Raw genomic sequence first — 25,386 nt, forward strand, 5'->3', positions numbered from 1 at the left:
GTGGTTTCAAACTTTGGAATTTGGATATATCTACAAACATTAAAAAAGAAAAAATTTGCAGCTTCAAGCCAATAGAAAGAAAATAAAATGTATGAAACACTGTTGTCCAGCTGAAAATTACAACCCAATAATAAAAACTGCAAACTTAGACAATTACATATTTAGACAAAATACAAATTACATTGTCCCATTAACATTATAACAAATATGCATCTTTGTGCATTCAAAAGTTCATAATTTTTTGAAGCCACTTCCATAATAGAAAACTGTAGAAGAACATCCTTGCATCTTCTAACTCTCAAAACCTACAAACACAAAATTAAAACATTAGCAATTGTTAGAGTTATTAGTAGAATATCTAAATGACCGAACCATATTATCAGGGAAGAAGAAACTGAGAGGAGAAAATTCAAAGAATCTCCACCCTCCAAGAAGTCCATCTCCAATCCCCCGATCTTTCTTCCTGCTGGCCCAGCTGGAACTGGAGCAATGTGAGGGAAGGAAAACCAAGACCAAAACCAAAAAAGAGAAGGGATGAAAGATCACATTGCTCAAGCCAACCAAATCCCTCCTCCCTCTTTCTCTGTCTCCCGTCTCCACCCAAAACAAAACCACTGTCCCCAACTTCCCAAATTTCTCTCCAGGCTCCCTTCCATCAAGGGGGAAGACTCGTAGCCACCTCCCTCTCCCCCCCCCCCCCCCACCTCTCTCTCTCTCTCTCTCTCTCTCCCTCCCTCCCCCCATCCTGGCTCGAAGCTCCGGAATCCGGAATTTGCTTCCGAGTTCCTCTCTCTCTCGCTCCCCCCCCCCACCTCTCTCTCTCTCTCTTTCTCTCTCTCCGGGCTTGGGCAAAATCTACCGGGATCGAGCTCGAAGAGGAGGAGGAGGAGGAGAAAACTCGGTGACCGGAGCCGCGGAGGTTGCCGTCCGGGGGAGAAGGACGCGAAGAGCCGCCGGTCGGTCGTTGAAGAGGCGACGACACGAGAGGAGGCGACGGCTACAGGGAAACCGGCGGCTACAGGGAGCGGCTATCAGGCTCTCAGCGAGGGAAAAGGGGGGGCGGGGGCGGCGGTGGCTCTCAGCGAGGGACGCGCGGGGGGGGGGGGGGGGGGGGGGGGGGGGGGGAGTGTGGGGGGTGTGTTGGGTGGGGGTGCAGCGGCGGCTCTCAGTGAGGGAAGGGAAGGGAAAGGAAAGGGGTAGGGTTTCTTAAAAAAAAATTTAATATATTATAACAGGATTTTATAGCCGGGCCGGGCCGGGCCGGGCCAAACCGGACCAATTTTTAAAAGTGTCCAGGCCCGGTCCGATTTTTTTGGTCGGGCCGCTTTTCCTGCCCAGGCCCGACCAATGGGCCCTTTGTCAATGCCCAAGCCCGAAAAATTTCGGGCCGGGCTGGGCGGGCCAGAAGGCCCGTGATCACCTCTACTTCTAAGGGACTTTTGGTTGGACCAAATTTACCCTACTCCAACTTGATCGTCGGAGGACCTTCACCGAAAATACTGATGAGGTTTTGTGCAGGTCCGCCGCCGTCACGCAGGAGATGGCCCCCGTCTTCTTCTTCCAACAACTAGCGGCTCTCTCGACTCCTCCGGCGTGGTCACCCCCGGGCTAAATTTGAACCACAACAATTGGTAACCAGGCAGCACTCCTCAACAGTTTCACTCGAGAGAGAAATCCATTCTGCAACAGCCGCAGCACAGAAAGAAAAACATCCAGAAGATAACCGAGGGTCAACCCCACCAACTTGCAACACCCAAAACCCAGAAAGATTTAATACACCTTTCAATGTTGTCACTGGTTATTTGCCACCAAAAGGAACCACAATGATATAGTGACCAAGAGTTTTATTCAGAAATGTAGGAAAACTTCATCCAAGGTTAATACTTCGAACCATGAATATATGGTTACTGAGCAGCAACAATCCAGAAAGAACCTCCATAAACTGCTGCATCAGTAAGCCACGAATGAAAAGATAACATCATACTTCCTGCTTGAATGTAGTAAAATCTGAAAGGAAGAGATAGTTATAGGCATAACTATGACCAAAAATCCACCTTGGTAGACAGCTGTAATGGACCTAATCCACCTTGGTACACAAGCGAAGACAGATATGCTTCAGATTAAAAAGTTTGGTTACGGAATCAGTTTAACATTCCTAATACATGCACCTGCCTGCCAAAGCTTGGAATGTTGATTACACTGAAGATGACCGCATAATCTAAAAAAGCAAAACATTAACATTGTAAATTGAGCTAACAGGTTGTCCATAGGATGCGGGAACAGCAGCATAATTGGTATAAACTGCACTGACAGGAATGGCTTACCCTGCGTGCAATCTCTGCTTCATAAGGCTTCACTATGAAGTCAAACAGTCTTCAGTTAAGAACTGCAAAGTCAATATTTAGTACAGTTACCAACGCAGTAGACTCAGTAGAATGATCGATGAATCGCATGAAGCAATTGTTATTAGCTCTAGACTGATGAATGACGTTCCTGTTAAGAAAACACAAATAAGTGCTGTTGGTATAAATAAAAGTTGAAGCACTTTTTCTTTTTTCTTTTTTAGGTGAAAAAGTTGAAGCACATTAAGATGCCTCCATAAGTTTCATCACTGTTTCTCTTTGTGATAGCAGTGTAATGTGCCATTTTTCAGAATATCTTCCTTGATGAAATTGCATAACATTTCGAACCATTATGCAAGGCTCAAATGGATGCCTGACTGTATATCCAAGTGATATATCCCACATGAGCAGGGAAGGAGTGAAAGCATGTGGTGAAGGAATGGAGTAGTGAGAGGCATCTGGAAGGCCACCAACCTTGCAATCCATTATTTCTTAATAATTGTCTTAAAAGTGATCTCCAATATCCCAAAATTCTGGGATTACGAGATAAACAACCATCCTGATTATTTTACCCGCCACCTTGACCCAAATCCTTCTCGTTCTTTTTAGAGATATATATGGATATGGTAATTGAGCATCCACATAACCTCATAACTAAATTGTCTAATATATAGCTAGCCCCAATGTGTACTACAAATTTCAAACTGATAAATTCGTAATAAAAGAAGAAAAAGGAAAGTAAGAAAAACAATTTGCATATTAGATCTTAATGGTTAACAAAAAATCAGATTAAGTAGTTCCTACCAAGCATGGTACTCATAAATAGTACTGAGGATTAAGGATGAGAACAAGAAATGTTGTACTGCCCGATTTGGGGGTGTATTGAGCCGTAGTAGGGGCGGATCGGCATGGTTCCACCCCTCGGTTTGAGATATCGGCAAGGGAGGGGGAGGGGGAGAGGGAGAAAGAGAGGAAAAGAGAGAGAGAGAGAGGAAGGGAGGGAGAGGAAGGGAGAGGGGAAGAGGCCAAGAGAAGGAGAGAAAGAGAAGGCTTTCAAGCCTCCATCTCCTCCAGTGGAGCCCTTCTTTTCATGCATTGGAGCAGATGGGGGCTCGAAAGCCCCCTCTCTCTCTCCTTCTCTTGGTCTCTCTCTCTTCCCCTCCCTCACCCTCTCTCTTTTCCTCTCTTTCCTTCTCCATCTCCCCCTCCCTCCGCCTCTCTCTCCCCTTCCCCCTCCCTCTCTCTCCCCCCTTCCTCTCCCTCTTCCTCCTTCCCTCTCTCTTTTCCTCTCTTTCCATCTCCCTCTCCCCCTTCTAGCTGGTTCTGCTGTATCGGTACGAGCCTGGAATGGAATGGCATAGTTGCATATTATACCATACCACCAGGCAATCGGTACGAATTCCGGTACCAGCATAGCAAACCTTGGATGAGAACTTATTTCCCTTTCAAGTAAGAGATAGCTTCTCAATTCATCATATGGCTAGAGGTGCAATCAAGCATCACCCAGGTTTATATCAATCCAAATATCTACTAGAAACCTAATGCTAGGCACACTATAGTTTACATGCAAATTATCTTCTGTTGACAATATCCATGAGAATTTAGGCAGTGTATGTTTAATAGGGCATGAAAGTAATTGCGAAAAATACAACCCTCCTTCAGTTTGACGGAGTTACACTTAAATCCCCTCTGCATCAAATGTTTCAAACCAGCCCACCAAGTTATATTTTTTTTCTAAATTGGCCTTCCATCCATCTCTATAAACTAGGTGTCAATCGGCTTCAGTAAAAAGCTTACATAACCATCATGTGTCTAAGATCTCCAAAATCTCTAAAATGCCCCTTTGAAATCCCTAACATCTCTAGAATTCCCAAATCTTCACCTAGTTTGGCCCTCAGTCTCTTATTTTGTCCAATGTGAAGAAATACACAGCCTTTATTATCACCATCTCCATCATTACCATCATCGTCCTGATCATCAATGTTATCGGCACCACCTACCTTTTCTACAAGATCAAGAATGTTGAAGTGATCGAACCCTAGGAGCTAATAGTTGGTTCGCACATCTCTTACACCTAAAGCTTGCCACCAAAAGTTTTTGAGATTGAGAGCTCCTCAAATTTGGTGACATTGACAAGGTTTACAAGGGGAATCTCCCAAAATCTTGAGCCAAGGTCATGATGAAGCGAGTCTCCCATGACTTGAGGCAAGAAATTTGGAAATTTGTGGCAAAGTTTGCAGCATCAAGCGACTCCATCACCGAAATTTTCTAACTCCATAAAGGAGTGCAAAGAGCAGTTCCTCTCGCCCAAATCCTCAACCGCCACCCCCACATAGCATGCCTCGAAACCCTAGGAACCTTCCATTATCACTAGGACGTCATTGCCATCTATGCCTCATCCCCTCACCATCCTTAACTGCATCGCCCACAAGACCCTTATTCGAATCCTAATCCTTTCGAAAGTGGTCTGGAGGATGGAATACCTACAGTCATGGATCCAATGGTGATTTAGGGTGAGCACCCCAACAACTACAGTAACACCCGCAAGATGCACAACCACCAAATCATCTTCAGCGCATACCATCCTGGATACTTCAGAAATGTTAGCGTATGCTACTTCCACCACCTCTGCAACAAGTTCCATCGCCCCACTGTCAATGTCGACCGCCTTCAGTCCCTTGTCCTTGATGATGTTAAGGAAGCCACCACCACTGCCACTGCCATAATGATGGATGTCACTAAGCTCAAGTATTCCAAGGTGCTCGACAAGGAGATGGCGCCCCCATCTGCCCATTACTGTGAAGTCTAAGATTGTGTCCAAGATCACCGAAAAGAAGATCAAGGTCATAGTAGGCATCGCCCTTCTTATCCTTGCTCCCATGGCGAGGATGATATACTGGGCTAAAAGATCACAATCCCCATCTCCATAACTGCTTCCTACCAAGATTAATGGTCCCTTAAAACCCTTTTTTGGAAATCTTCTCTACTTCTCTACTCCAAAGTCTATTTTCCCCTTTTCTTGTATCTTATGTTTTTGCTGCTGCACTCTCTCTTTCCCCACCTTTTTGTTTGGTTTGTTGATTTTTAGATATATTGTGATGGTCGTGTTGATGTTGTTATTGTTGTTGGTGGTGATGATGATGATGGACGATGCTTGTGGTGATGATAAATGTGGTGGTAGTGGTGGTGGTGGTGGTGGTGACGGTGGGAGTGAGTGGTGGTCATGATAGTGCTGCTGGTGGTGGCAATTGTCATGCATGAGTTTTGAAGAGGTTCTACTCTAAAGAGTGTGAATTGAAGGTTGGATGAGGAGGTAGGCATCTATACTTGTAAGAAGGTGAAGACGTGGGGGTTGTGGCGAATTGAGGTGATAGTTGCAGAGGGGCAACGGAAGGAGAAGGGTGAAATTGGGCCTCAAAACTCACAAAGGAAATGAAAGAGAGAAGGAGCATAGAGTTGAAGCTTTGTTAAAAAATAATAAGGGCATTTTGGTCATTAGAATGTTTTCCAATGCCATCATAGAAGGTCCAGTTCGGGATAGAAATGTTACTTCATGGCCAGTTAGAGACATTGTTAAAGTTGAGGGAGGCAAATTGTATTTTCCCAAGGAAATTTTGGTTTCAGCATTATGACTGAATAATCATGTTCACAAAACAGATGCTAAGTGCAAGTTTAGGGAACCTTAATATGTCTACCAAAGCAATAAATGGTTTTGGTTAAGGATTTCTAAAGATGGATTGAAAAAATATTGGAACATTGAAAGATAAAGAGGGGAAAAAAAGAAGATAAATATGCGTAAATTATGTAAGTACCTAGATGCTTGATCTGAAGCTCAGAAGTAGAGCTATGTATAAATTATTTCTTGAATCAATGTTAATTACCTTTTAATCAAATGCATAAGGATCATCATTGTAAGGATTCAAAGAACCCTCTGAGAACAAATCACCTATATTTGCCGGATTTGGATGGGGTCCTCCAACCACCTGTATATATAAACAGATCATATAAACAAAATGCCAGAGATGAATCATGTCGCATGCATGCACATGTATACACCCACAGAAGCACAAGCACAAGCACATGCATGTGAGCCTTAGTCACAGGAATCTTCCATTTAGGATGGCGGACCTGCTTCTGAAACTTCTTGGAAACTCATCCCCACACCTGCTTCTTAAGTGCTTTTTTTACTGCCACACCCTCACCCACACCCACACCCTACCTGCTTCTAGTAACTGAGATGTGAATGCATACCCTCCCGGAAGAAAAAATCCAACCCACACAAAATAGAGAGAGGCACGTGAGTATGTGCTACCCATGGACAAACCTCCAGCAATTGTGCAGCATACATGCATAACACATATGTGCAGCCACCCAACCCTACACACAGACACAGCATGCACATATGAATGCATGTTCACATATGAGAACAAGCCTGCACCGACCAATTCTCACACACATGCCATTTGCATTCATGAAAACAATTAACTGTATAAATTCTACCACCAGCAATTGTGCAGCACACATGCATAACACATATGTGCACTTGCCCACCCCTACACACTGACACAGCATGCACATATGAATGCATGTTCATGAATGAGAACAGACCTGCACCGACCAATACTCATACACTTGCTATTTGCATTCATGCAATAATTGACTGTATTAATTTCACCTGCAACTTCAGTTGCATAAGGATAAATCAGGGTAGTATCTTCTAAAGCAACCCAACAGAGTTTGTACATACAGTCTGATTTGTGCACATTCAACAACAATATGCAACTTTGTTTGAATGCAATTGTTAAGATCATCTTTTTCAAGGCTTAACTCAAAAAGAAGCAATACTGACCCACCAACTTCAGAAAAAATGATGCCATTATGTCACATCAGGGTTGTCAGCTTGCTAAATTCAGCATCCTTTTTATACATATCCACTTGAGAAATGACTTAAAGACTGAAAAGAAAGACGAAATTGTCCTAGAAGAGTCCTATTTTTCTACTGACTATTTCAATCAATTTTGAGCTTATCATATAGAACAGAGCCAATTCAGACAGACATACACACACACACACACACACACACACAGAGAGAGAGAGAGAGAGAGAGAGAGAGAGAGAGAGAGAGAGATAAGTAAAATAATAATGCCAGTCAAATTCAATCCAGCCAACTAATTTGGTTTAAGTAATACTTCATGACAACATATTGACACCCTAAAGTGAAAAATTATATTGATTACCATTTTTTTTTTGCTAAAAATTGATTACCATTTATAAACAAAAAGACATCAACACAGAAAATTATATTGACCACAACTGAAGGAGAAAATTTATTTTCCTAAAAGCCAAATTAAACCAAACCTGAAATATTCACCCCTCAATCCCCCATGCCAGAAAGAGAAAAGAAGAAAAGGCAAAAAAACAAAAACTTGTTAATGCCTCATGACCCTGCTACTCTATTACAAAAAGTTGGGGAGTACTGAGGGAAGAATAACAAAATATCAAACAAAAGTAGTAGAGAATGAACCACTATAGATTTTAAACTAAGAGACCAATGAGCATATCTATCCTTAAAGATTTAGACCACTTGACAAAGTTCTTTTGATTGACTCATAATTCTGCCAATAACTTGAATCACTAGGAAACTAAGTTTTATAATGCTAGAACTTCCAGCATCATCAATACCTACTTAGCAGCATTTTAAAATCAGCTTCACACACACTAAAATGTTATGTTCTGCATTCTGGGACAATTCACTCGAAATACAACAAACAAGAATTCAATTTGAGATACTCACAAGATCTTGGCTAAATTTAAGCTTCTCCCATTTTTATGTTCTTTGTACCCAATTAAGTAATTACTATTATGATCTTTGCACTTTATACAGACGATGAAAAGATGATTAATAGGAGCATAAACATCCCAAGGATCAGAAATCATCTATTAGTTCTTGGATTTTGCAAAGGCCTCCCTAAGATTTCTGCACCAGTGTCCCCATGATTCAAAGACCAAAGTGGATATACTCTTGGCACCCAAAAATGCTAGAAAAGTCTGCCATTGCTCCTTGTGGATGTTGGCACCAGCCTTATAATTGCAAGTCTGTATGCCAACAAAAATAAATTTGGACCCCACCTAAATTTAAATATCTTTTCTTGGAGCTAGGATCCCTTAATCCGCTTTTCAACTTAAAATTAAAGTCGATAAAGCGGTTCTCAGTTGCACATGTGTTTAAGATATGCTGTTAAAAATAGATAATTGGTGTACCTAAGAATACAATCTGATTATACCCCAAAAATATGCTATTATGTATGTATCCATTCCCCAAAGTCCAAACGGTTGCTTCTGACTCTGCATTATGGTTTGATGCTCTACAACCTAGCAGGGAAGAGAAGAAGCATTGTAGTGCTTAACTAGAGCTTTTATTTATATTTTCTATTATTAGCACCTCGTCCATATACAAACCTTCCATTCATTCTCATCTGCAAAATGCCTAACTTGTCTTTCTCATCTGTGCTTTTCTTCCACTCCTCTCTGACATAAAAATGATAATTCTTTTTCTTGCTCCTCATTCTTTTCACCCTCACATGCTAGTTTATACACAATGTGTCTGTAACTGCAGACAAATTAACACAACTTAATAGATATATTTCTGGATGGTGATTGTCTCCCAAAGGTTAGTGTTGCAGAATTGGAATTCTATCTAATGTTAATAAAAGCTTTTCAAAAGTTCCTTTTCTTACAAAAAAAAAATGCTATGGGTCTGTTGTCATATGAATGTTTCTTTTCCATTTAGTGATTTAAATGGATTTTGCACTTTTGCTAATTTCGTTACAAGATGCTTCCTTCTTAATCTTGCAATTTTATAATATCCATAGTTGGTACCTTTTGTTTGGCCTAGAACTTTTTCCTTGCTATCATAGAAGATATTGTTGAAAGTAGAATTTGTGTGGAATCATGCTTCAATGAAGTAATAGCACATGCCCTTCCCCCTCCTCCCACCCCCCTAAACCCCCCACCCAAAACAAAAAATAAAAAAAAGGAAAAGATAAAGGAAAAAAGAGAAAAAAAATAATGCACATGAAAAATATACAATCCTGCATGTGTAAGTTGGGACATTGTTTTCTTTGGCCCCTTTCAAAGAATGACTTCTAGAACCACTACTGATGATAAATGCTATATAGAATTATCAAGATGAATTTCAGTACACATACCGACAATAAGATAATTCTGTTGCCTACTATTACTAATTTAAAGTTAAAATATAAGTGCCCTATGTGATCCAGGACAACTCTGTAAGAGATGTTAAACAGCACCTATGCAACTTAATATACACTAAGCCAGTTGTACAATGTCATCATCTATGTTACCCGGACCCTTCAATTTAGCCTAAAGTACCTGCAAACACAGATTTTGGCATGAGTTGGACACGGCTTCTTAAGACAAAATTCTTAGATATTGAAAGGATCTGACGCTTAGACATGCACCTAGACCTGACACACGAACCAGAGTCCATGTAACATAGGTCATCATCATATTCATCAGACAAAAGCTTGAGAAGAAACTTCCAAGAACTAATATGAATACTTTTAAATTAAATAAAAAGCATAAATTAGGTACTTCAAGTTGTCTCCATATACCTTCCTGATTTTCATGATATCCTTGCTAGCATTTGGGGTCTTTGAATGCACCGCCTTCTGAGAGTTTGGTTCCTGAAAGTACAATATAGAAGGCAGTCTTTGTTATATACATGCAAGTGACTGTAGTATATGCATTTCCAAACCAAAAATGATGCTATCATGTTGGCATGTATGTACCCCAAACATCACGGTGCTCTTTGTCTTTCGGCGCTTCGTTATAGTTCTCCCATTCGAAGTCTCAACTTCATATTCATGGCGCGTTACCTTTAAGAATTGGAAATAAGGACTATTGAAAGATATACTTCACTCAAAAATTAAAATACTGCCAAGACATTTAAATTCATGATTCAAATAACACAATGCAGTTAGTATTAAAATAATATGAACAGAATTATGCAGAAGTTAAATAAGATTATTTAGAGATGGAACAGGTGCATGCAGGGATATTGATATTAGAAAAGGCTAATTTGGGGAGCCATAAAGTCACCTTTTTGCTGTGCTTGGGAATATTTCCCGGGCTCCCCTTCTCTACTTTCTTTAGTATGTTTGCTATAGGTGTCCGCATAATTCCTAACAAGTTTACATCCTAGAAGACATCCAAAAGAAATGTTGCAATCAATTCAGCATCACGAAAATATTCATTGACAGATCCAGTTGGCAAGGTCTAATGGTTCAGTATCACCTTTCTTCTGCTCTCAGGACTAGTCAAAGCGAGATGGTGTTCTTTTCTGCCATATGAATCCCTCATTTTTATTGATGAAACAGAGTATTCCTGCAACAGTATAAATCCTCAAATATTATTTTATTGACATTACATTGAAATGGTGAACTTATAAAGAGTTTAAACCAAGTAGTACAAGACATGCTTGAAATACAATGCTTATGTGGGCAGACCAAAAACATGCGATTGATCTAGAATATGACCAGAAGGTGCCAAAAGAAATGAAGCAAAAGTCAATGAAAACTGATTTTGTAAGCCATCTTATTTGCCTGTGTAACAGAATTAATATTATTATTCTTTTCATCATTAGTGTAGATTATCTGCTTGAGGTATAGTATTTAAAGTTACGGACAGAAACCACTCACCGATGGCACCCAGTGCAAAACAACATGTTGAAGAGACAGAAAATCCTGGGTTCCACATTCTTTGTATTTAAAAATCTAGACAAGCACACTAGCAATATTCTCTATAGTCAATACTGTTGGAAAATACTTAAGACTATTAACTTTTTTATTGTCCCAATCATTCTTAAAATTATTATTCAGTTATCAAGAGCTAAGCAAATTCCAGATGCTTGTGATCTAATAACTAATTCATGAATTATTCATGGATACTTTAATGAGAATTCATGGATTAAACTTTTATGATACTATCAATTGTTTTGGTGGTGGTGTTGTTTTTATCTATTATTCTTGCCTCTCTGGTGCTTACTTTATAAAGATATATAAACAGTTCATTTTTTTAACTTTTCTAATTTCTTTTTAATAGTCTGGATGCCTGATGAAATCTTGACAGGTTCTCCATGCTTTTACTTAACTTTGAAGCTCTGCCTCCTAGCTGAGTCAAATGCAAAATTATGAACATAGCTACAAGCAGGATTTGAGCACGAAATGCCTTTTCCCATTGGCAGCTTAGTTAACTCAATCAACTGTTTTAACTTCTATATCTGTAAGTGCAGTTTCTAGGACAGTCATGAGATAAAGCTAATGAAATGTTCTGTAAAAGTCACTGGTTTTCTTTATAAGATCCAATGGTTTAATAAACATGGGAATCATAACATTACGAGTCATACCAAAACATGCCAGGGGAAAAAAAGCAAGCAACCAATTTAGACAAATTTTCTTGTATTTTTATTATAACTCCTGATTGGATGTCAGTAAAACAGTAATTGTTAAAAAAAAGCACTCATTTTAAAAAAAGAAGATAGAAATGGAGCAAAAACTAAGAAACAGAAATTCCGCAGTCGCCCCACTTTTCCACAAAAAGACTAAAAAAAATAAGCACTTGAGAAAATTTTTAAACTTCAGTTTGTCTAACCACTTTAACTAGCCCAAAGATTAAACAACAAAAGAATTATTAATATTTCAATGGTCATTAATAAGGGCAGGGATTGAAGTATCTCATGCCGCTAGCATGCAAACTGGCACCAACTCAGCATGCACTGTCAGATAGCTAGTGCCACATGCCACGAAGACCCCGGTACATCACATATTGTACCTTGCATGCGAACTAGTTCTCAAATCCATAGACGAGGATGTATTAGAATTCACTAAATTACAGTGCTATCCACTAACCCACACCCTGAACCCCAGACTCCCTCTTCATCTCCTTTCACTATGATTTCTTCAGCCAAAAATTTTAAAATGTTTCAGCCAAAAGATATGCAAACCTTAGTTTACCTAGGACAAATTGAACAAACAAAATAGCCAACTAATCGAAATTCTTAGTGCATCACTGATCATTGCTAAGTAAATTATGAGCAAACATTTTTGTATCTAAGCACATTTTGCATGTAATTTGGTACACCAATTAACATCAAATGGACAAGTTGGAGCTTCAATATGGGCCTCAACCATTCAATCTCAGTTGAACATGAAGATTTCATACACAACCCTGCAAATGTTTTCCCTTAATATATTATGACTTGTATAAGAGGTGACATACTTCTGACTTTGATTGAATGGTTAAGATTGGAAAGAAGCATAAGCAATAAACTGCATGCATGTAATCACTTTAATAGAGTTCAGGTACGGACACTATTGGAATCATTGACGAACTTTATTACTGAAAGCTTAGTAGCCTTGCTGCTTATATTGTGAGTCACTAGAATAATGGATGCTCTATCCATTTGACTTATTTACATAAAAAATCTTAAAAGTAATGAGTGTAAAAGTCATTTTAAAATCCAACTGTCCAAAATTTTGACTTGTAATCAAGAAATGTGTAAGGGAAACGATAAGAAGACTCGCCATTGATAATCTGTTTGGCAAGTGTCTTTTTTCTATACCGTATTCAAAAGTCAGATAACAATTGCCACCAATTAAATGGTTGGGATTCAACAAATATATATAGTAGGAAGTCATTTAGAGATTGATTGGACATCACACCCATCATTCATAGTGGGTTAAATCCATAAATTAATGTGCCACATTTGAATGATCAATTGATCAACCACCATAATAACGTGGCAAGAATAAGGACCCATAATAATGGATGTTGAAGATGGAGAGAATCCCAAAACAAAGATCTGCCTGAAGAAAAGCACAAGGCACATCCAAGAGAAACAAAAGAGTATGGGTGACAATCGGGTCGGGTTGGACTAGATATGGGTTGGGTCGGATATAAGATAGATCAAAAATCTATCAACCCAAACCTGACCTATTTATTAAACATGTCAAAAATCTATACCCAAACCTGACCATTTTATTAAATAGGTAACCTAAACCCGACCTACAAGGGGATGAATCAAGTTAAACGATTAAGCATTGTCACCCCTATAACAGAGTAAGGATGAACCTCTCCACCTAATTATTCATATATTAAAAATCTTAACAAGAATGAAATTATTTCTAGATTTTTCCTTTAAGCTATGCTATTATGTAAATTTCTAGTTCTGCACCAGATGGCATGTTAGAAAAGCCTAATCAAAATGATTTCTTACTAACCTAGTTATGTTCCATATTGTGGGCAGAAAGGAGGCCTCTAGAAGAAGCCAAGGAATCCAAGTAACCAACTTAATTTTAAACTTCTATAAGAAATGATAAAAAAGTAAATGGGCTAGATCTATCCTCTATTGTTCATCTTGTAGCATTTATCTACTTGATTTCTTAAAAAGCTCTTTTGAGTTAAAAATATATTTCACGTTGCCAATTATTCAAACATCTACTGTACCAAACAATTCGAGGCTGATACTAGATTTTGAAGGTCAAGGCATATCCATTCATTCACAATTTCAGAATCAAAGGACGATAACCCACAAGGTTCGCCGAACCGGTACCGAGAGTCATATCGACCAACGACTAGTATGGTACGGTACTTGTATGTTCCATACTAAATCACAGCATACTGGAACCAGGGGAGAGGAAGAAGGAGAGGGAGGGAGAGAGAGGAAAAAAGCGAGAGGTCAAGGCCTCCGAACTCACTTGTGAGAGATAGAGACCAGACATGGAGAGAGAGAGAGGTGTCTAATGATGGCTTCGTGAGGAGGAGGCGGAGGGAGGGGGGTGGGAAGCGAGAGCTTCGCAAGGACTCAAAAAAAACTTCGAGCCATCCAAATACAGTGATGGGGATGGAGAGAGAGAGAGGGGGGAGGGGATGCTTACCTTGAGCGGTTGTTCAATGGAGAGAGGAAGCGGAGGCTCCGAAGTCTGATGAAGAAAGCCCACGAATGCTCTTGAAGCTCGATGGTTCAAGCTAAGGGGGAAGGGTGAGGGATTTTATAACCCGAACCGACCTGTACGGCTGAACCGTCATGGATCAGTGTCGATTCGACATTCCTTGGTAAGCCACCTTAATAACATACCTATCATTAATATCTTGACTTCCTTTACAATAGGATAGGAATGTCAAGAAATTGTAAGCTCTTAAATACGTTCACTTCTTTGATACGTTAACAATTACTCAGCCACTTATCTGTAAGCAATTTCTCTATAACATCCTTCTAGGAAAATTAGAAAAAGTCTTATAGAAACAACCTTCAACCTAGAAAAGTTTATTTTTCAAAAAATAAAACTCCCAATAATCTCCATTGATACCTTTTTCCATTGTGAAATGCCACAAGGTTGATCACATCCCAACTTTCTACAAAATTTCTTCAACAGCCGTGCTATATTAATCTTGGTCGCCTATTATAGAATATAATTCTTTACCACTCCTCTCTAGATCTATCTCCTGCCTCTTCACTAGGTTTTCAACATCTAAAGTTATTTGTTAATGATGCAATCAAGTATAGGGCCAGAAGAAGGTCTTCAATCTGGTTGCTGCCTGCAGATATCAGCAAATAAGGATACTTTCACCAATTTCTTGGAGAGTCTTGGAGATTTTATTGAGACATTGACAGCTGAATATATTAACTTTATTTTCTTTCCTGATTAACTTCCCATTAGAAAAGGTGCTAGACATAGAGATGAGACATAATACATTTCTATCTAAATTTGTATATTCACGAGAGGAATGAACTATAAAGCTTGGGGATCAATATATCTATGCAAAGGCCAGCCAGATATGGAGCTTGGATCGTGACAGGTATTTTCGTTGAAAGAAACGTGCGGGCCTCCTCTTTTTCCACCTTATTTCTCTTTGCTATCCATTTAACTGCATTTTTCTCTTTCGGTCCCTTTTCACTTAATTATTCTTCTCCTCCATCCAACCCCTCTTTTACTAATTTAGTTGCCACTATTGGCAGCTGTAATCAGTGTAGTAGTTATTGAAATCTCAAGTATGCACTTGATCTGCAAAGTTATCTGTTAATCAGAATCCTATACATATCTATTTTGCTTGGCTACATCAATATGAAGGCTCTTTATTGCTGCTATTCATCAGAATACTAGTTCAAAACCAAAAATAATCGCAGTTAAGCATGTGATTTTCTCTTGTTCTTCAAAAAGTAGCAACCATAAACCCCAGGTTGCATTAGTTAAGCAATATTTATTTCAATAGGGCACCTAACGAATTGCAGAACTTCCCTCCTAACTCTACAAACTCTCTCCTACATCTCAAAGTGTTAGCTATAATTGCCCTCAAGCCTGCCATCTTTCCACCATCTAGGTGTTTAGTATAATTACAAATAGAGATGATTCCAAATGTTTCTTTGTTCTTTTCTTCCTTTGTAAGAAAGTGAAGCAGACCAACTGATGATTCTGAATGTTTCATCAGTGGAACCTCTCTTTGGTCCCAATCATTCTTTGATAGAAGAATTTTCATGAGATCATGTATATAGAATCCCCAAATTCCTATCTTTAGTAAAATGGCTAGTGATTTGATAGGTCTATTAAGTACACTAACTGGTAACTATGACGACTAATCATGTTAACACCTATCATGGTATAGACACACATAAATACAAAGAAAGTTCTTGCATAGAAATATACATACAAAGTAACAAAGTCTCCCTGCTAACAATTCCTTAATTGATACCAGCATCAAATATCAAAAGTAGGTGCACTTGTTCAAATAATATATATGTGAATGATAGAGAAAATTCTCTTTCTAAGGGTCTATTGGATATTCCTATAGGATAGGGCTGAAAATCTTTTAGGATTCGTGGATTAGGTCATTCATTTACATACGGCCCTGTATCAACCAAATACCACTCAGCCCAAATCCTGTGGGAAGAAAAAAATGACCTCCATAGATCCTTTTTTCTTCCTGCAGCCCAAAGGTTAGAATCTGGATGAAGTTTGGACAGGCTCTTAGAAATGCAAGATGGATAGGCCAACAAGCCCAATTCTTATAGGATTTACAGCCCAGTTCTATAGGAATATCCAAACAGATCCTAAGAATTGTGTCATGTACAAGAGAAGGAAGCATCTGGATCAAGGTTCGCAATCTTGTTACCAAACCCCATATTGGTCTATGCCAGTACAACATCTGTACACCTAATAGGGGGTCAGTGCAGCATGCCAAACTCAATAAGCCCCCAATATCGAGTCTCGATTCTATACCAGTATGATGGACGAGCCATACGCACTAGTACGATGAACATTGGCCTGGATAATTTTTAAGAGATGATAATAATTCTGATCATTTAGCCAAGATCAAGCTACAAATTGTTATATTAGAGCACCAAAGTTATTTGGCTGACTTCCCTATTAGTGATCTAGCAAGTTGTATTCCTTTACTTAACTAGATCTTGTTCAAGCATGATTAGCTTCAAGAATTTGATTAGAATTCATATCAAATGCAGCAAATTGATAAATCTGTTCTTGGAATCAAAGTATGCGGTACCGACCAAACCGACGTACCAGTGGCGACCGGTATCGGTTCGGTACTGGTTGGGTACCGAACTGGTTCCCAAAAAAAAAAGCGTTATGCCATAGAGTGGCATTAAATGCCACTCTGTCGCATTAAAAGCTCACACGGGCTGCCCTGCGCCTCGCCGCGCGTGGAACGCATGCGTGCGCAAGTCGAGGATGGGTTTTCCCATGACCGTGCCCCCAAAGCCTCTCTCTCTCTCTCTTTTTCCTTTTTTTTCCTTCTCCTCTTCTTCCCGAGCCGTTCTTCCCCTCTCTCCTCCTCTCTTCTTCTCTCTTCCCCCTTCTCCCACGAGCAAGGGAGGTCTTCTTCCCCGCGAGGTGCTTGGGAGGAAGAAAGAGGCTCGCAAGATAGTCTTCTTCTCTCCTCTTTCTCTTTTTCTTCCTCTTCTTCCTCTTCTTTCTTCCTCCTTTTTTCTTCTTCCTCTTCTTCTTCCCCGCGAGTACCGGTGTAAACCGGTGCGGTTCGCACCGAAAACGGACTTGTACCGGTGCGAACCACACCGGTTCGCACCGGTACCAGGTTGTACTGGTGCGAACTGCATTGGTTCGCACAGGTACGGGCAAGAAATCCTTCGGTTCTAACCTCTTTGGAGTCGGAACCGAATTCTATGGCTGTACCGTACCGATGCTGGCCGGCACCGGTATGGTACAGGCTGAACCGGTCGGTTCCAACCGGTTCGGCAAACCTTGCTTAGAATATAATTCATTTGTAAATTGCTCTAAGTCCAGTTATATTTGTCAGTTTCTTTCTTTGATATTGAGATGGGGAGAGATCATTTTTTGAAGAAACACAAAATGATCGAGAGGATATGCCAGTAGTTTTATGGTTGACAAGCTGAATTCTGTTTAAAACCAAATTATATTATAAAAAACATACAAAAATTTGATTTCTTTTGAATCATCAAATCTATAATGTTTTATAAATTATATTACAAAATGCAAAGAGTGCATTCAAATAATATTCTTTACCAAATCACAGTACAAGACATTCTGCCTATACCTCTTTTATAAAATTGTAAAGGTGGAGTCTTTTCTTAGGAAAAGTACAGAAAAATTATTGGCCTACTTATTAAGACCATGCGTCCATACTATTTAATATTAACAATTACCTTTTGTACCCAAGGGTATGGTTTTAAATCCTGGAGGGATGGGAGGGCATCTAGCCATCCCATCACATTCATGTGAGAATAAGGGAACTAGGATGGGGGTGGGACCCTAAAACCCATCCACATGGGGCGAAATCATGCTTAGGCCGGAAGAAAGAAAGAGAGAATAGAAAGAAAGAAAGAAAGAAAGAAAGAAAGCAACAAAGAAATAAAGGAAAGAAAGAACAAGAAGAAAAGAAAGAAAGGAAGGAAAAAGAAGAAAAAGGAAAGAAAGGAAGGAAGGAAAGAAGAATAAAAGAAAAGGAAGAATGGAAGAAAGATGAGGAACAAAGAAAAATTAAAGAAAAAAAGAAAGAAGGAAGAAGAAAAAGAAAGAGAGAAAGAAAGGAAGTAAAAAAAGAAAGAAAGAAGAAAGAGAAAGAGAAAAAAAAGAAAGAAAGAAAGAAAGGAAAGAAGGGGATACCAATGAAGGTCCCTATCGGACGCTCAACCAGGTCAGCGGCTGAGATGAGGCGACATCATGTTTTGTGGAGAACCAGGATGCCTCATCCCATGGGATTAAAAGCTTGTCCAAGGGTAAGAGAATATGAAGTATCTTAGGCATAGCCATATAATAACCTGGGCCATGTTTGACATGATACATTTTAAGGTAACACATGGTGTTCAGATTGTGGAAGAAAAAAAAAAGCCATGAAGAGTGACTGAAAATTATTCTTGGTGCAACGTCTTGACAGGAAAGTAAAAACAAAAGCCTCCATCATATCTGTCTCACTGAATATGTTATACTATCACAACAATTAAATCTAGTAATAGCATAGCCTAAGCTAAGCAATTTTAGAAATATAAAGCAGTATAAATTCAATATTCTGATCGGATGGCTGGCAGTTCAGATAAAAACCTTCTTAGAGTTCGCTTCTTGATCAACTTGCTGATTTTCACCCATCACCTTCCACTGTAATTGTAACAGTGCTCTCTGCTTTTCCTCCTGCATTGTACGATCTCAACAACTAAATTACAGCGCCAATTTGTGGATACCCAACCAGTTAATAATTATAAATACCTTTGACTTCTGGAGCTCCAACTCTTCCTGTAGCTTTCGATAGTCATCTTTGTGCTGCAACTTCAAAGCTTTTATTTGAATTTCATGTTCTTTCCTCAGTAATGATATTTTCTAAATCAATTCAGATATCAAACAGTTAGATTCCAGACAAGGCTCTTCGATATTAATAAGGCAAAGGCGCAACGCCTCATATGGTAGTACCTCCCTCATTTCATTTTCAGCCTGAAGTTGGATTTCTTGTAGCTCTTCCTTCTGATGAGCCCGAAGATTCGATTCCTTCTCATCATAATCCTGTTTGATTCTACTAATCTACAAAATGCAAAAGAAGCCTGAAAACATTGTTCAATAACATAGGATGTATTTCGTCTTCCTCTTTTTCCCCCTTAAGAATAAGGACAGGAGGAAGCCTGGCCAAAACCAGGTATTGGTTGAAGGCAGGTTATGAAACTAGGTTACTGGTAATCCAGCATCCAGTGGCCTTACTAACTGAAGCAATTGGCGCCCTCTAGGATTTATCTAAACTTGATCGGCAGGCAGAAAATTTCCAGTTAAGTTACAAATAATGGCCATAGTGATAAAATACTTCAAAAAATAATGTACTTGGACATGCATCACAAGGAACAAGGATAAGGCATCTGAATGCAGTACATGATACCAACTATGAATAGCTGATATGAAGTGACAGTAATACCTCTCATTTTCCAGCATAGAATTGTATTAGCATATGCCACATCAGTCATCTCCTCAATTCAGATACAAAAATTTTCAATAAAAGTGGCAAAGAAACATATATCCCATGAATTTCTTTCAAAAATGAAGGGAGAGAGTAACCATAAGAATGCAATCTCCAAATGCAAATTAAATTTTTAAAACACTGTGACAGCAAAAAAGAAATTGACAAGCCAATGGTTTCCCTACCAATGAAAGAGAACTGCCCACCCCAACTTGTGAACATGGGGTATGCTTTTTTAAGAAAAAAATGTTAGAACCTTGAAGATAAGAAAGTCATACGTTTTAAATATTCTGCCAAAATTAAGCCATACACACACAAAAAAAAAAAGATTTCTGTTTGGTAACACTCAATTTTAGACATAATAATGGCTAGCAGAGCAATTTCTCTGGCATAAAAACCTGACTTGATCGTATAAATTGCAAGCATAGCAACTGCATGACATTTTGAGAGCAAGTTTTTAACATGGTTGGGGTGCAATGCTTTTCATGTAAGATTAAACTCCATTAGGGTAGCTTGGTGTCAAAGAAAAAGAAATACTGCAGGTAAGCATTATAGAACAATGGGTTCAGCTTACTATCTTGTACTAGTTACAAAATGAAGATAGTCTCTTAAACCATCATGAATTGTTCAAAACTTCAAATCACTATCTACAGTCATGCAAAGATCAATAATTTCCCTTGTATATCAAACATACTAATCCTTATACATACCATTGCACCATGTTCCTCCTTAACACGCATCAAGCATTGCTGGGCTTCTTCTTTGTTCTCTGAGATTTTTTCATCACATTTTCTTTCCATTTCTTTTATGAGTTTCTCTGCCTGGAGCTTTTAACAGTCAGAAATGTGAATGGCTTGCAAAACGCATGCAGAGTAGAGGTGACATTCAAAAAGAGAAAAAGAAAATGAAGTAAAAGGAGCACGCCTTCTCTTTTTCAGCATTAGCAATTTCTATCTTCTCCACCTCATACTTCCTGCGGATGTCATTGATAGCCTAAAAAAAATTTCATTGGCTTATTAACTAGCCCAAAGAACAAAAGGCTTATGTAACACCATAATGAAAAACCAATACCTGATCATTTCTCTGCGACAGTTCCTTCAAATGTTTTGATAGCTCCAACTGTTTACCTTCAAGCATCAAATCATACTGTTTTCTTGCTTCTGCAAGTTTACATTCAGTTGCAGCTAGCAATGCTTGAATCTGAAAACAGATATAACTGTCTTTAAATCTTCCTCAAAGCATTCTAATTTCACAATAGCAAAAATTTTAGCTGTATAACCTCGGATTTTTGCTCTTCCAATTGTTTTTCTCTTTCCAGAGAACTTATATGAAACTGTTCCTTCTCATCTAAAACACAACGAAGATGGTTGATCTGATTCTCCAGTGAATCAACATGCTGATCACGCTTAACAATCTCATTCTGCAGAGCTTCTGTGTCCTTTGATCTTTCCTGTATCACCGACTGCACCTTGTCCTGAAGGTCCTGCTTCTCCAATTCTAACTCTGAAATTTTCTTCAACAAATCTTGCTGCAAAGTTCAATGACAAAGGTAAGGAGAAGGGATATAACAGCCTACCTCCTTAATAATGGGAATGGCAAGATTGACAAACCATTTGAGTTTCAGTTAGGCTACAAGCTTTTGATACATCTTTAACTTTCTCCGCTAGTTTAGAAGCCAACTCGTCTGATTCCTTCTTATTTGTAACAAGAACCTCAGCTTCAGTCTCCAATATTCGAATTTTATCTTCTGCTAAACGACATTCCTCTGCCTGTTGCACCATAGCAAATTCTTGAGCTTTCTGCAGCTCCATAATTTTATTCTTTAGCTCTTCAATTTCCATTTTGAAGGCATCATTTTCTGATCTGGTATGCATAAATTGTCCATGGAGTTGCTCATATTTTCCCTGAGCAGACTTTATAGCTAAACATTTCTCCTGCTGAAGCAACTCGTCGTAAGCTCCAAATGACAAGAATAGCCTAGAAACCTGATCTGATATGGTTGCACTCTCTTTGTTCAATTCAACTAGTTGGATCACTAAGCGATTAAGCAGCATTTCAAGTTCCTTAAACTCTTGGCATGATTTGTCTATTTTCTGCGCAAAATTCTGATTGCTAAGTTGCAGAGCATTTCTTTCATCTTCCAGGTTGCTTAGGGTGGCTCTCAAGCATTTGGAGGAATCTTCTTTTAAACTGAATTCATGTTGCATTTCTTGCATATGGGATTCCAGAGTCTCCAAATGTGCCTTTTTCTCTTCAACAATCTCTTCTAACTGTTTCATAGCCGCATCTACATGCAATGATGTGAAAAGAATTCTTCATTTCTCCTACTTTTATATATAGATAAAAAAAAAAGCATAAACATAGCAGGTGAACTAACAAGCTCCCTGCACCGACATCCCTAAATTAAAGCTTCTAGGCCAGATGATTCACCTAAAAATATAGGTACTCTTTTTCTAAAAATAATATGAAATATAGGTACTCTTTTCTAAAAATAATATTTTCTAAATGCCAGTTTTGATCTTTAATATACCAATCCTAGAAAAGAAAAAAAAAATCCACTGAGATATTACTGACACTAACATGGAGACATTGTTCCTCTGACAGAAAAAGTTAACAGCTACCTTTTTCCTTTATGACATTATCAGTTGCAGAGCGCTCATCCCTGAAATATTTCTCCATTTCTTCTTTCTCCCTCCTGAGTTCCAATATCTCTTGTTTCCCTGTTCAAAAGCAAAAAATAATATATCATATATCACAAAAACAAATCATAAGCTTGAACTTGTCAAGAAATAGGTTCACCAAACATATACTTAATTTCTTCCAGTGCATCCAGGATTATGTTAAGTCTACATCAGTGAGTGCTGCAGAAATATGAAATGGGGTTTCCACAAATTTCGTTTATATATTTTCAATTTGATCGCATAGGGTTTACCAGCATTTATTGTGTTGCCTGCACACTCTAACTTCACAGACAAATCATTTTGAAGACAGTTCAAATCATCAAAAGCTTTTGAACTGTGTGCAAGCTTTTCTTCAAAGAAGTTCTTATTTTCCGCAGCTGCAAAATTATTAAAAAAAAAAAAAAAAAAAACTTGAGCATGATGGATGAAAGTTCTGAGGCTTCAGTAAAGAGAACATGAGCAACTTAATCATACCTGCATGAGTCTGACAAGTTAAGTGCTGCAATGTTTCAGTTAACTGATCACACAGCATCTTGGTTGAAGAAAATTTTGAATCTAATCCCTTCCAGAGCTTTGTATCTTCTGTTTGCTTTACTTTAAGCTTTGCATTTTCATTGACTGCTTGCTGTAGTTTGGCCTCTAGCACATGTATCTGCTCTGTTGCTCTTTTTAGCCTTGTGTGCTTTAATATTCATTACATAACATCATCATTATAAGCTTAAAAATCAAGTCACAAAGAACCTAAATAATTATTTTATAAGCCATAACCCATTTTTGAATGACAAGCATAAGTATAATAGCAGGCATTATTTCATCCAAATCAAAAGCTAGCAGCTTCCAGTATTATTTTAATAAAATGCTACACTTTAAACATAAACGACTTAGGCTAGCATTGCAATGTGATGACAGTTCCATTTGACTGGATTTTTCATGTAAGACTGTTAAACTTGTATGTTTAAAGGAAGCATTTATTTGCAGTCGGAGCAATTTTTATATGCCTGACAGCAAATTTGGAAGCATATCCCAGAGGAAGGAACTTTCACGCGTAACAGAGATAACCCTGAGCAATTTGCCAAACAGCCAATTTGGAAGCATATCAGAGGGAAAGCTCTTTCATGTGTAACAGAGCTAACCCTCATTAAGCATGAGAACCAAAGTTGGACCATCATGTCCTTGTACCAAAAGAAGAAACAGGAATGGGAACAGGAGATTATCAAAAAGAAAGGATGTTATTGCACAGAATTATTAGGACCTAAAAGAGCAAGGTATAGAGGTAAAGTTTTCCAAAACTAAATAGAAAGTAAAATGAAACTGCTGAACCATAACCAATTAACCAACTAACAAAAAATAAAATAGTTGGGATTAAAAGAAGGTGCGCATCATTAGAAGATTATTGAGTAAGGGAAGTCTGAGCAACTATCCAAGAAAAACTTAGTTTATATATACAAGGAAGCAAATCATAACATATAACAGGGAAAAACAAAACATTAACATTAATAGTAGCTATAATCAGAAGTCTGATATATGTCACTAGTCCAATAAAAAAGACAAGAACCATCTTAAAAATGCAGAAATTAAATATATTAGGAAGCGGGTCTCAGATATAGATTTTATTAGATCTGAAGAAAGCTTAAGAAGCTTAAAGATAATACTCATGAAAAAAAGAAGCAGCTCGAATATTAGATGACGAGTACAGGAAGGCAAAAAAGTAACCACACAGAAAGAAAACATCAGATCCAACAAGATAAGGAATTTCAAGGTAAGCATACCAAAAATAACAAAAACGGAAGAAAAGAAAAACGTGCGAATCACAGATAGGAAGACTGCACCTGTCAATATAAGCACACATGATGAATGCAGTGTGTGTGTGTGTGTGTGTGTGTGAGAGAGAGAGAGAGAGATCCATTTAGGGATGAAAATAGACAGTAAAAACGTAGAAAACGAGAGATCAGGCTTCAAAAAAGCAAAAAATCTCCGAATTTGGAAGAAATAAATCCAAAAACTGAAGATTACAACACCGAATCTACAAACATATATGGGGTTTAACTAAGCCAATGCAAGGAAATATCTTGAAGGCTCAAAAATCCAATAAAGGCTCAGAAATCCAATAATAGATAAGAAAATCTTAGCGGAATGATTTTTACCGCCATTTCAAGATCGGTTTTCACCGAAGCTTGTTCTTTAACCAACCTCTCTGAAATCAAACACATCAAGAACCGAAATCGTCTTAGAGAACCGATCTTTCATATCAAAGTACAAGCGGAATTAGTTTTCTTCATGAAAGAAGCACAACCTGCGGTGAGCTTTAGATTGGCAAAGCTCCCATACGAGATGGAATCCGAGGACAGCCGGGAATTTGAGATCTGAGAGGTTTTCGCAGCTCCAGCAAGAGATCCATGGACGGATCTGAGATGATCCAAGCTCTTCATGCCAGAAAATCCCAGCTTCTGCATCTCGAGTCCTCAAGAGAGGATCGCCCTCTTTGTAACCCTAAGAACGAGATATTGGTCGCCTATACAAGCCCGCCTGGTCGAATCGACAGCAGAAATCCGAACTCAAGGCTCAAGAGGAGATCGAATCGATTGCGTCCGGCTGAGGTGATCCGATCTCTTTCTCCTCTGAAACCCTACGTTCGCGGGACGAATTCGAAAGGAAGAGGACGAGAAGTCTGTCAAGTTTGTTCCTCGGCGGAGCAGTGTCAATCTCCAGTTGAGGACGGAGTGACGGTGGACGGTTTGAATGGGATAGAGCGCCATCAAACGCCTATTTGTAGTGCCGCCTCGCCTTCCCGCCAGGAACGGTTCACTGCCGTTCCCGGGGATGACCTCGGATTTCTGAAAAATTACGAAAGTTCA

At 38.8% G+C, this 25,386-nt stretch overlaps 1 protein-coding gene across 1 annotated transcript; it reads right to left on the reverse strand.

The window, feature by feature from the left end:
* Positions 1 to 62: 62 nt before the first annotated feature.
* Positions 63 to 25,386, reverse strand: LOC103716118 (synaptonemal complex protein ZEP1-like). Its single transcript, XM_089924388.1, has 21 exons — positions 24,825 to 25,386; positions 24,676 to 24,725; positions 23,006 to 23,213; positions 22,783 to 22,908; positions 22,472 to 22,570; positions 21,461 to 22,137; positions 21,130 to 21,378; positions 20,922 to 21,050; positions 20,775 to 20,843; positions 20,561 to 20,671; positions 19,319 to 19,426; positions 19,118 to 19,228; positions 18,956 to 19,042; positions 10,659 to 10,748; positions 10,464 to 10,562; positions 10,154 to 10,240; positions 9,977 to 10,048; positions 6,224 to 6,325; positions 2,325 to 2,386; positions 425 to 2,218; positions 63 to 305 (listed from the first exon to the last, which is right to left on the reverse strand). Exons 1-18 carry the CDS (start codon positions 24,982 to 24,984, stop codon positions 6,227 to 6,229), a joined length of 2,631 nt encoding a protein of 876 aa, XP_089780514.1. The 5' UTR covers positions 24,985 to 25,386; the 3' UTR covers positions 63 to 305; positions 425 to 2,218; positions 2,325 to 2,386; positions 6,224 to 6,226.

The sequence above is a fragment of the Phoenix dactylifera genome, chromosome 7, assembly GCF_051530095.1.
Source record: "Phoenix dactylifera cultivar Ajwa chromosome 7, Ajwa_hap1_PhDact_Kaust_v1.1, whole genome shotgun sequence".
Lineage (NCBI taxonomy): Eukaryota > Viridiplantae > Streptophyta > Magnoliopsida > Arecales > Arecaceae > Phoenix > Phoenix dactylifera.

What these genes read in the sequence shown, in the direction of transcription:
- LOC103716118 (XM_089924388.1), bottom strand. Translation starts at nt 24,984, where the DNA reads ATGCAGAAGCTGGGATTTTCTGGCATGAAGAGCTTGGATCATCTCAGA. An exon ending in GCCTAACTGAAACTCAAATG is followed by an intron (nt 21,379 to 21,460) that starts GTTTGTCAATCT and finishes TGAACTTTGCAG; the next exon opens with CAAGATTTGTTGAAGAAAAT. An exon ending in CTGAAAATGAAATGAGGGAG is followed by an intron (nt 19,229 to 19,318) that starts GTACTACCATAT and finishes GAATTGATTTAG; the next exon opens with AAAATATCATTACTGAGGAA.